This window comes from Botryllus schlosseri, chromosome 2, assembly GCF_051294905.1.
Source record: "Botryllus schlosseri isolate E-star chromosome 2, Bs_hap1, whole genome shotgun sequence".
Lineage (NCBI taxonomy): Eukaryota > Metazoa > Chordata > Ascidiacea > Stolidobranchia > Styelidae > Botryllus > Botryllus schlosseri.
The window spans coordinates 28,067,314-28,082,230 of NC_137237.1; the positions used below are offsets into that span (position 1 = coordinate 28,067,314).

The 14,917-nt window shown below is 39.8% G+C and overlaps 1 protein-coding gene across 1 annotated transcript in view; it reads right to left on the reverse strand.

The window, feature by feature from the left end:
* Nucleotides 1–13,738, reverse strand: part of LOC145434353 (cytochrome P450 10-like) — a 29,541-nt gene extending 15,803 nt beyond the window's left edge. The window contains exons 1-6 of the mRNA XM_080311717.1: nt 13,459–13,738; nt 10,012–10,191; nt 9,794–9,951; nt 5,664–5,789; nt 1,627–1,702; nt 1,380–1,498 (exon numbers count right to left, since the gene is read on the reverse strand). Coding sequence (XP_080167843.1) covers nt 1,380–1,498; nt 1,627–1,702; nt 5,664–5,789; nt 9,794–9,951; nt 10,012–10,191; nt 13,459–13,555 — 756 coding nt within the window. The 5' untranslated portion in view covers nt 13,556–13,738. The remainder of the gene's footprint in view (nt 1–1,379; nt 1,499–1,626; nt 1,703–5,663; nt 5,790–9,793; nt 9,952–10,011; nt 10,192–13,458) is intronic.
* Nucleotides 13,739–14,917: the final 1,179 nt, after the last annotated feature.

A 14,917-nucleotide genomic window follows, 5' to 3' on the forward strand; every position in this document is an offset into this window, starting at 1 on the left:
ACAACAGACCTGGGCAAAGTGCGACCCGCGGGACAAATGCGGCCCGCGAAGCTATTCTCTGCGGCCCGTCAAAGGTTGCTTGGAATTCAAAATATAAAACTTGCTTTTTGAATGACTAAAACCATAGGCTGTATCAAATGATCAGGAAATTCGTTTACTTTGAAGCCTGTTCAATAATATGCCACGATTACGCTTGCCCACTAACCTCGCTTGCGTAATCCAGATTCAAAATAAAGGCAATGTGACAAAGTATGAGTAGCAATTGAAGTCACAAGAAATCACTCTTTCCATATAGTTTAGTTCAAACCTTCTTAGTTGCCATTGTCACATTACGCATCATACTGTATGTGTTTCAAATTGTTACGTGATACGTTTCCAAATCCCAAATTTTCAAAACACGTCAATCAGTACTCGCGATTACAATATGACTCATCATATCTACCATCCATAAAAAAGCCAAAAAAAAAGGATGCCGAAGACTGAAATTCAAAGATGTTCTAGGTTCACACTTTAGAGCACTAAACATTTGTATACTGGAGTCAGGGGTAAACCGGTCGTTTTAGTTTTTGTCGCCGAGATTAAAGAATGAAATAAAAGTCGGTCTTATGACAAAAACACGAAGCACTCGGTCTAGGGAAGGCGAAGCTCAGAAAAACTGCAAGCTTCGCTCAACATAAAGGCTATTTAAGCTGCACAGTGCATAGTGCACACTGCTCGAAAGGCAGCGACCAAGAAAACAAGCATTTTACGATTGCATGTACATTTCAGTGCAGTGATTCTCGAACTGGGGGCGTGAAAGCATCAGAAGGGTGGCGCGAAGCCGAAGTTTGATAATAATCATGTTCAACATTGTTTCCAATCATGACGGCAAATGGATATTTTTTTAATCAACCGGCAATTTCTCATTACCTATTAATATCAAGACATTCACTGAGCAGCGTATACTAACAATGTAATCAAGAAACAAAACTTAAAATACGGTTGAGAATATAGCTAAAAATGTTCACTCGGCCCGCCAACGTATTTTCTACTTCTCATGTGGCTCGCGGAGGAAAATAATTGCCCACCCCTGCCCTACAAGGCTCTTAACTTACTCAATTGGATTTGGTATTTTGTTAGAAATCAACCTTCTAAACCATCGGTTCTCAAACATCTTTAGACACGTCCTCCTTGATGACAGTGAAAAATTTCGCGTCATCTTATTGTCATATCACCGAGTGATGCGTTATAATGGATTCTTCTCATTGGTACCCCTCGAAAGAGCCCCATTACCATCTATCACCAAAATAAGCTGTCACTTAAATGAGATGTCACTCAGTTTCGCGTCTACGTAAAATGATGTGAAGTGCAACTTGAAGGAAACTCATAATTTTACTCACCGGCTTCAGGAAATACCTCCAGGGACCTCCGATTGCTCCGGCTCCGACGTACTCCAGCATCCTCGACGACCCCTCAAAAACAGCAGCAACTTCAGTCGCTACATCCTCCCGAAGCAAGCCTATACACGAATATCCCCAATCAGACGGAAAGACAAGATGTGATAGTGCCGAAACGACAAGTGAATTCAAAAAATCGAATCCTAGATTGATTTGAATGATCCGACCCAAGTAGTGAAAAATTGCTTACCCACTTGGGTATTGAAAATAAATATTCCAGCCATTTCGAAGGCCCACACTTGTAAGGCTTCTGCATAACCTGGAATCTGAACGAAGAAAAATATCATTTTATTGCAATCCATTTAATTGAGATACCAGAGGTATTTAAACGTCAAAGGTAGTCATGTGAGAACGCCTACTTCTACTTTTTCCTGGTGACGTTAGTAGCACCTTTCACCTTGATGAATCACAACCTATGGAGATAACCAATATCCATTTATATATAAAATACCTGAAAATACAGCGCCTTACTTACAGGCATGTTTTCAAGTTTAATGTGTGTGACAGTATTTTATCTGCAATTATCATTTATTATCAACATCAATATAATGCATCCACGCTGCAAATCTTGAAACGAAATTGTTGGCAGATGTGCCCCAGATCATCAAAGTTTCTTTCTTAGTGCAGCAAGCTAGTAACATCCGGCGCCTGACGTCGCATATATTTTAGTGACGCTTAGTATTTTGGATAAGTCTTTCAGTGGAATCTCAACCATACCATTTCGAAGCGATGTAGGTGATTAACTGATTATACTAGGGTTACCATATTTTTGTGGCACAAGTTCTGGACGTTCTTTAGCGCCCACTAGCGGATTTCAAAATGAGGTATGAGCACATTGTCGATCAATATGACGTCACACCAGCAAAGCTTTGTCTATCGACAAGAGGTGGTCACGATCCGGTTCAGGAGTATGTGGTTGTGTGTTGTAGTTGTAACCAGGGCCGAGGTCACATTTTTCAGCTCCCTCCAGCCCAAATAAACACTGATCTTGGGTCCACCGTAGGGTAATCGATTCAACTGCTGGGGGCTTACTATATGGATCTGGTCGTTAAATGATTTGAATGAATAATGTCAATAATATCGATTCTTCCATATATTACTACATACAGGGTTGTAATGACTCGAGTCACGATTTCTTTGTGACTCGACTTGACTCGAAGTCATTTTCTTGAAATGGGAAAATGACTCGACTCGACTCGAGTCAATATTTGGATTGACTCGACTTGTACTCGAGTCATTGACTCGGCTCAAGTCATTGACTCGGCTTATTCTATATGACTTGAAGACGAAGAAATTTGCGAATCGTAATGGCTAGATCAACGCATCTGACGAATTCTGCCGACATCGCTATTTGTCACCACTGCTTTTGTTGCACTAGTCTGATATCAGATAGGCCGCCGTAAGAACAACAGACAATGGTACATAGTAGCAATGCATTGTACAAAATCATCCAGTTATGAAGAGGTAATAAATCCTCCGCAATCAAAGTACTCAAGACTTTTCAGTCATACAAGCAGAGAATCGAAGCAAAGTTCAATTAGAGCCAATGCAATGACTCAGATGGTCAAGTACTTGGAAGAGACTGATAAGCTCATGTGTAGATTTGAAGGCGATGATTATTTGCATTTTTGGCGACTAGAAAGAATGAGTATCCAGTGCTCTTCAGTGAGGTTCAAAAATGTTTGTCAATTCCTGCATCTAGTGCACCAGTGAAAAGTGTATTCGGTAGATGTGGATTTATTCTAAGGCCATGCCGCTTTAATATATCTGAGGATCTCCTCTCCACTTTGGTATTTTTGAAGTGTAACTCATCATTGATTTGATCTGCCGTCTGTGAAAACACACAATACCCTCCGTCCATTTGACGTTTTATTAGGTATGCGCATTGTGCACGTGAGTAATAATGTATGGCTAATGTTGTGTGATGTTTGTACAATAGGGCTGTTGAAAAATAACTTCTTTTTTATTTTACTTGATGGCTACTTGATAAAATTGTTATGTTGCATCAAAAGAACACTGAATCTGGTTAAATTTAAAAAAGTAGAATCCATGATATGAGAAGAGAAAATTTTGGATTTGTAAATTAATGGAGTATTTTTAGTGAGAAATTCTTTCATATAATATAATTACATACTAGTGGTAAGTCGACTATTTTTTCATATCCAAAATATCCTACTCTAATTACTTCGCTTCTTCTTGTTGGAATTGAGCCAAATTTGCTATGAATCATATTTTTACACAATCTAACAATATCATGAGGTAGCCAGTAAAATTCGAAAATCTCTATTCCTAATTAATCCAAAATTTTCTCCCACAGCATAACTTTCTACCGGTCGGAATTGAGCCGAATTTGAGTTTATTTTCAGGCAATCTAACAATTCTAAGAAGTAGCCGGAAAATTGGAAAAAATGTTTTTTAACAGCCCCAAATATTTCTCCAATGCTGTAACTGCGATGTAGTCTGTAAAGCAGTTGGGAAAACCTTTGGTAATATCAAAAGGTATCTGTTTTTGGTCCCTGCCCATAGCTGCATGCACGCTTTTACAGCATGCTGGCCTGGTGAAAATACCCCTACATAAACATGCATCTGTTGATTCTCTATCACCTTATTTGTCGACGTGAATTCGTAGGTTCTCTATCAGATAGTATGTAGACTTGAATTCGTTGGTTCTCAATCAGCTATTTGTGAGCTGTCGTCGATGTGGTCGTAATAAAAACTGAATGCTTGTATTTTTGATCTATCAGACCGACAAGATTGATTTTAAGTTCTACGATTAGTAAAGTTATCATATTGGCGGCCTGTCTCGTCTATCTGTAGCATCGGTAAATGAGGCCAGGAACTGTCCGTAATCTACCTAAATATACATGTGCCAAGACTCTGGTAGGGACAAAATAAGCATGTTTGGCAAGCAAGGAATTCGATATCACCCAAGCAGGATTGAAAACTTGAGATGAACATGACTTCAATACTGTGACTTGGAGTCGGACTCGAGTCATAACACTATGACTCGGACTTGACCCAGTAAACGGTGACTTGGACTCGGACTCGACTCGGTGATGAATTGAAAATGACTCGACTTGACTCGAGTCAAAACCACAAAAGTAAGATTGACTCGTGACTCGGAACCATGTGACTTGGTTACAACCATGACTACATAATTTCGATCCTCTCTCCGCCCACATGATCAGAGTTAGCGGCAGAGCTGGTGGAGAATGATGACTTCGAAAATGCAAGGCGAGCGTAATCGTACATCGTTACGTCATGTTCATGTCACACTGAAAAAATTATTTATCAACATAATGCCGGGGCGCACGGCACCACTGAGCTATATAAACACCACACATCCGGTGGTTTCCAACCTTTTATGGTCGTTACTCCATTTCCGATTTGAAAATGTTCCGTTCCCAGCTTAAAGTTTGATAAGCTGATTACTAATTAAAGGTAGGCACATTTGCCCAGATTTACTCACGGCCTGTTTTGAAAGCTGATTACGTTCAAAACCTTTGCGAACCCCAGAATAAAGGCAAACTACCCCCAGGTTTAGAACCACTATCTTTGAATAAGCATCCCAGCGACCTAAACCGATTCTATGAATATACCATTATCTTGTAATTGCAATTACAATTAGACTTATTTTAGTAAATGAATGTTAATTACATTCTATTTTTTATCGCAGTTTTTACGAGGGTGGTAGTCCCCATATTAAAACTAAGATATGTGATACTTAATCGCGCGCAGCGTGACGACAATTTCATGTAGTATAAATCTGCCCAAAAATAATATTGACTATGTTGATTTACGAAAAATTATGAGCTTACTTCAAGCCTTCAAAATTCCGGACATGTCCGGGCTATTCCGGACGTATGGCAACCCTAGATTATACGGCACCTCTGACCCGGATAAAACAATGAGGAATTCTGGGTTGGGAAAGGCGTGGAATCAGGATTTTCAGCCTACGGGCCATGACGCTGTTTCCAGTGGGCAGCAGAGCCAGTATGCCATATATCTAAGGCTGTATTACCGTCCTTTTAATATTTGTCATTATCTGTAAGGACATTGCCATTGCGAAAGTAATGTTTTTAGTGATCCGCTTCCCACATTTTGCAGTAAGGTTTTTATTGAACGCTAGTTTTTAGTGGGTTATGAGCAAAGGAAGTTGAAACTCCTAGCGTAGAAGGAAACATATGAACTCCAGTAATGTAACACTAAATTTGCTATATTACAAACCTCCAGATTCTCATCTCTTCGTCTCTCCATATACGATACCATCTCTTTACATACATCTCTTTGTTCCTTGGAGTACTTCCACACTGTTTGCTTTTTTAGTAAAATTCTGTTTACGGGCTGACGCAGCTGAAAGAACGTCGGTAAAGTTCATCATTGTCAAGACCCAAAAATATGACACTTTGTCACAAAAACGAATTGCTCTGTGTATGACCATAGGACCATTTTTATAATCTGAAATGCGAGAGTCTGACTGCGGTACGGTGAACGCCTACACCAGGGGTTCTCAGCCCTTTCTTTGCCGTGGCCCATTTTCCGGTTTGAAAATGTGCTGTGGTCCACCTCTAATCTTCAAGTCATAATCCTGTTCAATGCGTGGTAATCGACGGCGCCGATATTACTTTGTCTCTAAAATATGCGCATTTTTCTCCTTATGTACTGATGAAATTAAAATAGAAATAGGGGAGATGTGGTACCGATGGATCACTGGGACCGAAAATACTTTAAAAATTCTCCATGATAATTCCATGATCACACTCCACGAATTTGTGCACAATTGCATGCTGGCAGTATCTTTCCTCACATGCAAAAAAATTCGACCGGCGTGAGTTATGGGGTCTGTGACGAATGATTTACGTTTTAGGGGGTATAAAGTAAATTTGGATAGACATTGGCATTTTTCTATATCACCTTTCAGATCAACAAAACCGCCATCATTTTTGATGTGAAGTATAGGGCTTGTATCAGGCTATATAATGGCACATATTTTTTTAATCAATACCATCCTCGAGTTGACTATATTCAAGTCAATTACAATATTTATGGGGTGGGGGACCTATGGTACCATGGCCAAATCAAGCAAAATAGATGGACCAACTAATCCCGTAACAACAGAAACTCGCCTACATATATATAAGCTGTAAATCATAGTTACCTGTGGTGTTTTATCGCTATTACGAGGTATTTGAAAGTCAAAATGTCGATATGCGGGTAATATTTATGTGGCATTAATTTTGTAAATTTTAGCGTAAATCAAAACAAGATTTTATGCCAACATTTGAGTTGATATAATCTAATTTATTCTTGAAGGTCGCGACGAAACATTCTTCATTGACTTGCTGTAGCTTAGCTTATAGTGCACACCAGAACAAGTGAACTAATTTGAGTTTTTGAGCGTATGTCTCATAGGTCCCATGGTCGTGTGCCTTTGGACCCACTGGGTGGGGACCGATGACACGTTCGAGCAACAAATTTTAAACGTTTATAAATATTTTTTGTAAAGGCGGATATTCATGTAAATGTCTGCGATAGGTAGAGCTTGTATCGAGGTGTTGAGACAGCAAAAGATCTGCTATTCTCGACTGAAGATTTGAGGGCCAGAGATCATTTTGCAATTTTTGATCCATCGGTACCACATCTCCCCTACGTCAGGGCATGAAGTCGCGCGAAGCGCGACGAAAATTTTCAAGTTGAATGCATAGTTTCCAACAAACGACCAACGAAATAATCTTGGGCACCTTCTAGCTCCCCCAATTGGAGGTTTGGGTGCAGCAGGTACGGTAGATCATATGCTAAAACTTCTGAGTATTTTATGATCGTCCGCTGCTCCCGTCGCTTCGCGAAACATAATGTTCGAATTCCTGCATTCACTGTGTGATTGGGATTTTAGTTCAACTATTGAGGGGAATAGTATAATCATTCTGGGCCAGCTTCAAACAATTCATTGGTGAATGGGGTACTAAAGGGAAGTGGAGAAAAATTTTCTTATTATGTATGCTGTACGTACAATGTACATTGTATGTCACGTACTGAACCAACTGAAGTTGCGATGTCGGAATATTCAATCCAGTGATACTATCAATTCATGTGACTTTTTCATCATGTACGTTGATTTCCAGGCATGACATTTTAAACAGACTTCAAATATTAATGCGCTCCGCTGAATCCCCAATCCATCACTATTCGTTGCGGTGGTGCAGTATACCTTCACCAGAAGTTGCTAATAATTTGCAATTATGGCCATTTTTAACTTACAATAATACGACCTGCCGAAGTACAGTGAATCTATACATCAATTACACTTCATTCCGAGTTTATCGCACACTCCATTCAACGGCATACGACATTATGACCCTGCCGGAACCCGGAATACTTGGTTACTTCAGTATTACCTTCCGGGTATTATGTACGCAAAATTATCTTAGTTGCTGTTAGTCATAGGTATCATAGCCAGTGGAAAAGCCGCCGTTTCTGCCTCCCATTCTCGACTTGAAATGCTGACTCCATACGTACCACTACATCTCATCAGAGTCGGATGAAAAGCTTTATGTAGCCTACGTATAATCAACTAATATGAATTTATTTTCTAAAATTTTCCAAATAGCTCTGTGGCCCACCTCAAATGCTCTTGTGGCCCACCCTTTGAGAACCTCTGGCCTACACCAAAGGTGTCAAACATACGGCCAGCGGGACGTATCCGGCACGTGAAGCAATTCTGAGTAGATTCACAAATATCTATATTATCAAGCTTATTTTTAGCAAATGCTTATAGTTTTAGTAAGAAATACTTCGAGACTAAATAATCCTTCAAGACAGCAAATGTCGAGTATGTTCACTGTTCACCGGCCACTTTATAGCCACCCAACAGCGGTCTTGTGGTTTCACTCTAATCGCCGTTAGAAACAAGCAGCTGATATCAACACCCAGTTCGGCGAAGGCAAAAAAGTGCACGCAGCATGGAGTTCATATAGTGTTATGGACAAATGAGCCAAAAAACTAGTTATTCACAAAAGCAAAAACGGCTTTTCTAAACCGGTATATCCAGGATACACGAAGAATATAATATGGTTACATAGAAATATAATCCAAATATATGTGGTCGCACTGCTGTATCGCTTCTAACTCAAAAGGTCCTCGCCTCCAGAGAAACCTGAATCGCGACTTAATGATATATAACACTATTCAAATGGCCAATCATCGTATTTTTTTGCCAATTCAAGTGTTTGCGAATAGAAGGTGATGTTGCTAGAATTGAACCTGTATAAACCGTAACATAATGTAATATACTAATATAGACTTGAGAGTATAAGGTATTTAATGAAAAAAGGGGCATGGATTATGATGTATTGTTCTGGATTCATTTGAAGTGTCCGGCCCACTAGCAACCTGAAGGTTTGAATCCGACCAGCGACGCATGTTCAGTTTGACACCTCTGGCCTACATTGATTGCATACGTCATTATTTGATCAGAAAATTTTGGCATCACGCTAAAACAGTGGTTCCCAACCTTTTTTGTCTCGTGCCCCCCTTGGCTGATAGTTGAGCTAAATTCCCCCCTATGAAAAAGTTGCCTGTGACTGAAAAAATGTGCTTTTTAACGCGCAACTATTTTTTGACTAAGCAATTGATGGCCAAACATATTCAGATATGTCCGAACTATGGTGAATGCGGACCGCACTAAACTTTGATAAAGTACAGTCAAATTTGACCGGTCGGGTAGCCGCTGACGAAAAATAAATCACCAAGTCCTCATGCTATGGATTCGAGTTGAATCGATGAATTTGGTACGGTATGTTTTTCACGTTAGCTCATATGTTGGCTTAAAAAGTTAAACAATTTCACTAGCGGCCTTGTGCTGAATTCAGCTTGACGTTATCCTGCTTAGTAGCAATTTGGTCGAGAGGATGTCGCGGTCCCAACGAAATCGTCTCGTGAGCCTCACTTTATCAGGGGGTGTAATAGCTACGGAATGCATTTAAACACACACCTAGCTTGAAATCCGCCAAAGAAACATACAATTGTAAAGAACCAAATTCTACTTGACAGTTCTATACCATAAAAATCTAAAAACCTTGTGAACCCAGTGTATCTTCTGATACAATGCCAAAGCCAGATTGTCCCTTAAAAAATTAAGCCAGATTCCCCCCTAAAAATTTCGAAATTCCCCCCAAGGGGGGAATTCCCCCCCCCCGGTTGGGAAACACTGCGCTAAAACATGAGTGAATTGTGACATCCCAGTCATGACAATCATGGATCGTTCATATCAAGTAGCCTACCTATTTCAGACCATATCAAGGCAGAAAATATTCCTTCATTGTCTCGCGCATAAAGGAAATGCTTAATTATATTCGTACTCGATGCCAAGTTTCTCCCTTTTGATTCCCTATTGAGTCGGGATATCCCATCATCGTTTTCAACTCTCTCACTGCAGGCAATTCGAACCGAAACGGCATTCTGCCTTCTGATCGGAAGAGTCTTTCCGTATCTTCCTTCGTTCGACAAAACACCCAATCTTAAAAAAGTACAAATAATACTGCCGCGCAACTAGAGGATTCACATTTCCAGATCTTACATTTCAATCCAATCCTTTCCTTGTATATATCACCGCATTCCTGGTGCCGTTTCATCCACAATTCATGAAGTCTCGTGATGTCGAATCCGCGTAACGGCGTGTAGTCGAGGGCCGTACGAACCAGCGGAAGGCCCGTCGGCTCAGGTATTTTATCGAATGGCAATGGATTATAAATGTCGTCTGAAAGGTGTTTTCATCCGTGTTATAAGTGATATCTTCAAAACCACCAGAAGATTAGACACGCATAGTCTAAAATATATTGAGTACCAACAAGGTATTAGTTATTGGGAGGATTTAAGATTGTTTTGTTTACAAAGCTCACTCACGCACGTGGTGGGGATGGTGCGAACATGAGGTTCACGTTCGCGTTCGGTGCGTGAGCCTCAGAAATTTTAAGGGTCGCGTTCGCAAACGAATCTTGGTAGGTTCTACACTGTGAACCTTTTATATAAATTAGAATGTTTTAAGTTATCAAAACGTCATTGGTTGAAATAATTAATTTCCCTTTCAACTTTGGATAAGTCTCTGGATGGCGCTGGTAGCATGGAATGAACTTCTACGCGAAACTAAAACCAGGCCAATTTCAGCAATTTTTTTGTCGTGTTTGAAAATTCTGCTTGTAATATTCCACTTATTTCAGTTTGTGTATATTTAATACTCTCTACGGTGATTGCTGTTAGCTTGACCCGCAATCACACAACATCACGAATATAATACACTATATCAGCGGTCGGAAACCTTTTTCGTCAAACGAGCCATATTGGCTTATTTTTTCCATTTTAACTTCCAAAGAATCATACATGTCAATCAACTGTTACGTCACAATTGAAAATTAGTGACGTCATGGTACCACTTATACAAACTCACTACATGAGATTCGTCGTGTGCGCCTCATTTTCTCTGTAGAAACTCGTACTCGTGCTGGTAACCTTATTCAAGAATGCGAAACTTGAGTTTCGAGAATGCATCGTCGTGATGCTCCTTTTAAATGCGAGAACCAATGATCACATGCGTAAGTGGAGCCACACATGATCACTACAGCAATACATACCAAATGTTAGGTGTGATACATCAGTGACGTGGGGTCAGGGGAGCCAAGTGAGGCAGATCGTCACTTGTCGCCAGGATGAGTGAACGAAAATTTTGAAACCGACAGATAGCCTACTGTTGATATTTTCTATCGATGTTCATGAATGACTGCATTTTTAAACATTTTCCTCCCAAATTTAGGCGACTTGCATATTTAATATTCGATAATAAAGCCCGAAACGAGAGGTAAGGCACAGACGCGCTAAGCTTCGTCATTGATACCGCAATTCATAGTAAATAGCTTAGAATTTATAACTGATAATCATTGAATGTAACTGTTGCACTGATTCCGAAAATCTAAATACTGATCGACTTCTCAAGTCTCAAAGTATTCGGTGGGAACATATAACGTGTCGCTAAACGCCTTCATTTTATCGACGGTACTACGTAGCGACTTACCAATCAAGCACGTGGGTAGCAATGGCGTTGTTTGTAATTCGAGTTTCCACGGCGGCTAATTTCGCGCCGTAGATCAGGAAGACCGTGCGTATCTATTTTATAACTGCGTTGTCATATGGGCATCGCCATCTTTGATCAATCGATCTATTGTGCAACTCAAGATTTCGAGTCGGGTAGCCTACATCGAACTCACGAGTGATATTGGTCGCGACAGTAACTTAAATTCGGTGATTTTGAAAAGAGGGGTCCGAGCTAACCTGAAGTCGGCATCGTCTTTACCTCTCGCATACATGTTTATACCGTCACGAGAATAATTATTCTGATCGTGATTCAAATTTACTAACAAGTTGCTGCAGTATTGAACCATTCAGTAAAAAAAATATTTGGCAAAGAGCCATATCTTATACCCAAAAGAGCCACATATGGCTCGCGAGCCATAGGTTCCCGACCGCTGCACTATATAGATAGCGAACTGCACTGGCTCAACCAATCAATTGGCAATTTACGGAAATCGTTGTCAAAGGTAAAAGTTGTGCTTGTGTATGTAAACATGCAGATATGTGAGAAATTCAATATTTTTCGGACTGAAGCTAAAGGCGCGTTACAATACTACTCCCTTGGAAAATGAAGAATAAAATAGAATTAGAAACATTTAATCCGGATCGATGCAAACTTCAACAAGCCGGTTCAAGAATGCATGCTCATATCCATCAATCCTATATTATAGGCTTACCATATTTCGGAAATGAAAAAAGAGGACACTTTTTCAGAAATTTCAGACATGCAAAACTGGAGAAGAATTCTCAAAAACCGGTAAATTTCTCCCACTCCATGATCGGTTGACTAAAAAAAAAAAAAAAAAAAGGTCTTCATTTCGCTGAGAGCTGAAATCACCGCTTTTCCCTCCGAAAAACACGCCGGAGCTTCACTTCTGCGCTAATTCGCGGCATATCACTCGCTATTTCCTCTAAATCTGACCTAAATTTTCAAAAAAGAGGACAAAATCTCAAAAAAGAGGACAAAAGGGCGTCCTCCGAGGACACTTTCAAAAAAGTCAAAAAAGAGGACAAATCCTCTTAAAAGAGGACGTATGGTAAGCCTACTATATTATATAAACGCATAGTTTTGTACGTACGTACGTTTGTACAATGTACAATTGTACATTAGGGTGGTTCAAAAAAAAAGTTTTTTTTCCAAATCTCACTCGCCTAGTGACTAAATCGTCAGGTTGTCCAAGAAAACGATGCACACCAAATTTGACTCAATTCCAACCAGTAAAGGCCGTGCAATCTTGAACTGAAATTTTTAAATTAATAATAAAAATAAAAAAATAAAAATTCTCAAATTTTTCTGTCAACCCCATGAAATTGTTAAGCTGTCTTCAAAGACGATGCAAAACAAATTTTAGTCAATTCTGACTAGTAGAAGCGGAACTATTTGAGTTTTTCGTTGATAATCCCCGATTTTTGAACAACCCTATTGTACATGCGTGAATGTAAATTGTAGACAGGGCGAGTTGACGAGCTCAAGCGTGACTATTCCGACTTGATATTTTCGAAAGACAATGGGCTATTATTGCATTTTGAAGAAACGAATCAATTTGTCTCTCAAATATGGTACACGCGTCGCCAGAGGTTCATGTCCACGTTTACGTTCATAGCGAACCTTTTATAGAGGAGTTGTCAGGGGTTCACACCATCCCCAGCACGTGGGGAAAATTCTACACCACACTCATAGTTCAACAAGTTTGATGCCAAATAGTTAGTTTATAGATTTTAGATTTCGTCAAGCACAAAGTATACTGTTTCAGTAGATTCCCATCACTTCATGTTACTGAAATTGTTACAACAACGGGGTAGGTTGTCGTGAATCAATGCAGCAGAATATAATTTCAAAAATTGCACTCCGAGACTGCACATCTCATGCTGTCTGTGACAAAAATTCGAAAACAAAACTTACGGGCGGGTACCGACTCTGTCGCCGTGTTCGATTTTTGCGTTGCCCTGATGCTTTTACTTCCCCGCAGGACTTTGAACAACATCGACCTCGACTGCATTGTTAACGACTGATGGAAGTACTGGCTATTACCTGGAGCAGAGTATTGTACTGGTCATCTATCTTGATCAAAGATTTGAACATAATCATCAGACCAAAATAAGACATAGTCACACCTGCTGACTAACATAGCTTATGTTCCTGTCTCACTCTGCCCCTATGATAGGCTTAAACTACAAAAGTGTACCAATTATACGGATATTATGCATCGCATGAACATACCTTTGACGTATATCCAATTTGATAATATATATAAATTATATATTCATGAATAAACAGTCCGTGATGGTAATGCATTTTCGGCCTGCTACATTGCGGTGACTTGGCGTTTTTTGAAATTACGTTTTTCGCTGGTCAAAAAGTCGTTGACTGCTTAACCTATCGACCTAAAAAATACTCAAAACTCGCATATATCCTCATGCGAAGCCGTGGAGCGTTGAAAGACTTCTACTCATCAATACTTTCATGTTTATCATAAGAAGCAACATTCGAGCCCAAAAACGCACTGCCGTACGAGTAGTCCCGCGAGTCTGCGTATTCATGAACCCGACGAACGATTTTCCCGTGATTATAATATCCGACAAAAGTACTATAAAGCGAGCGGGCAGGACGGCAACGACTACCGCTTTGTTACAATTAAGATTTCTATCGTAACAATATGGTTGGATATGCAACCGTATAAGGTCATATAAGAATTTTAGATAGAATGGTAAATGGTGCACAAAAATGTGTATGTTGGTCGTTACAGATGGGATGATAAAAATTTCAAATCCAAATTCTGGTCCAGATTCCAGCTTCAAACCGAGTTTGAATTGAAATCCTTGGGATATTTGATACATAGTCGTCGAACACTGCCATAGATGTATATCAGTACAAAGGTCACTTCCAAATCAAATCTAGTCCAGTCGGAATTAGGTTCTGAATGATCGCTTCTGTTTACCAGGAATTGGCTTTTGTACAAACAATTTCAATAACAATACAGAGCTATACCACTAGGCGCATCACTATAACTCTACTACTCAACAAATCATGGGTTCATAATGCTGATACTGCAGCAATGTATACATTTCTTCAGAGATTAAACCATCAATAAAAGCCAGCACCAGCATCCTAGGTTCATGCCCTATATGACATTTAATTGTTCAAATACGCGGCTCCTCGCTGTATTTTATTTATCTTCATTGAATTTTAATAGCGTTCGCAGAACATCATACTGCGAGGTACGGACAATGAAGTTTATTTAACCTGACGCTTGTTAAGTACACGAACTTGTCGAAACAACTAAAGTTCATCGCGTAGAGATCGGAAAGTAAATGACGCTTCAGGCTACGCTCGAACAGTTACGTAGTTAATAATAGTCCAT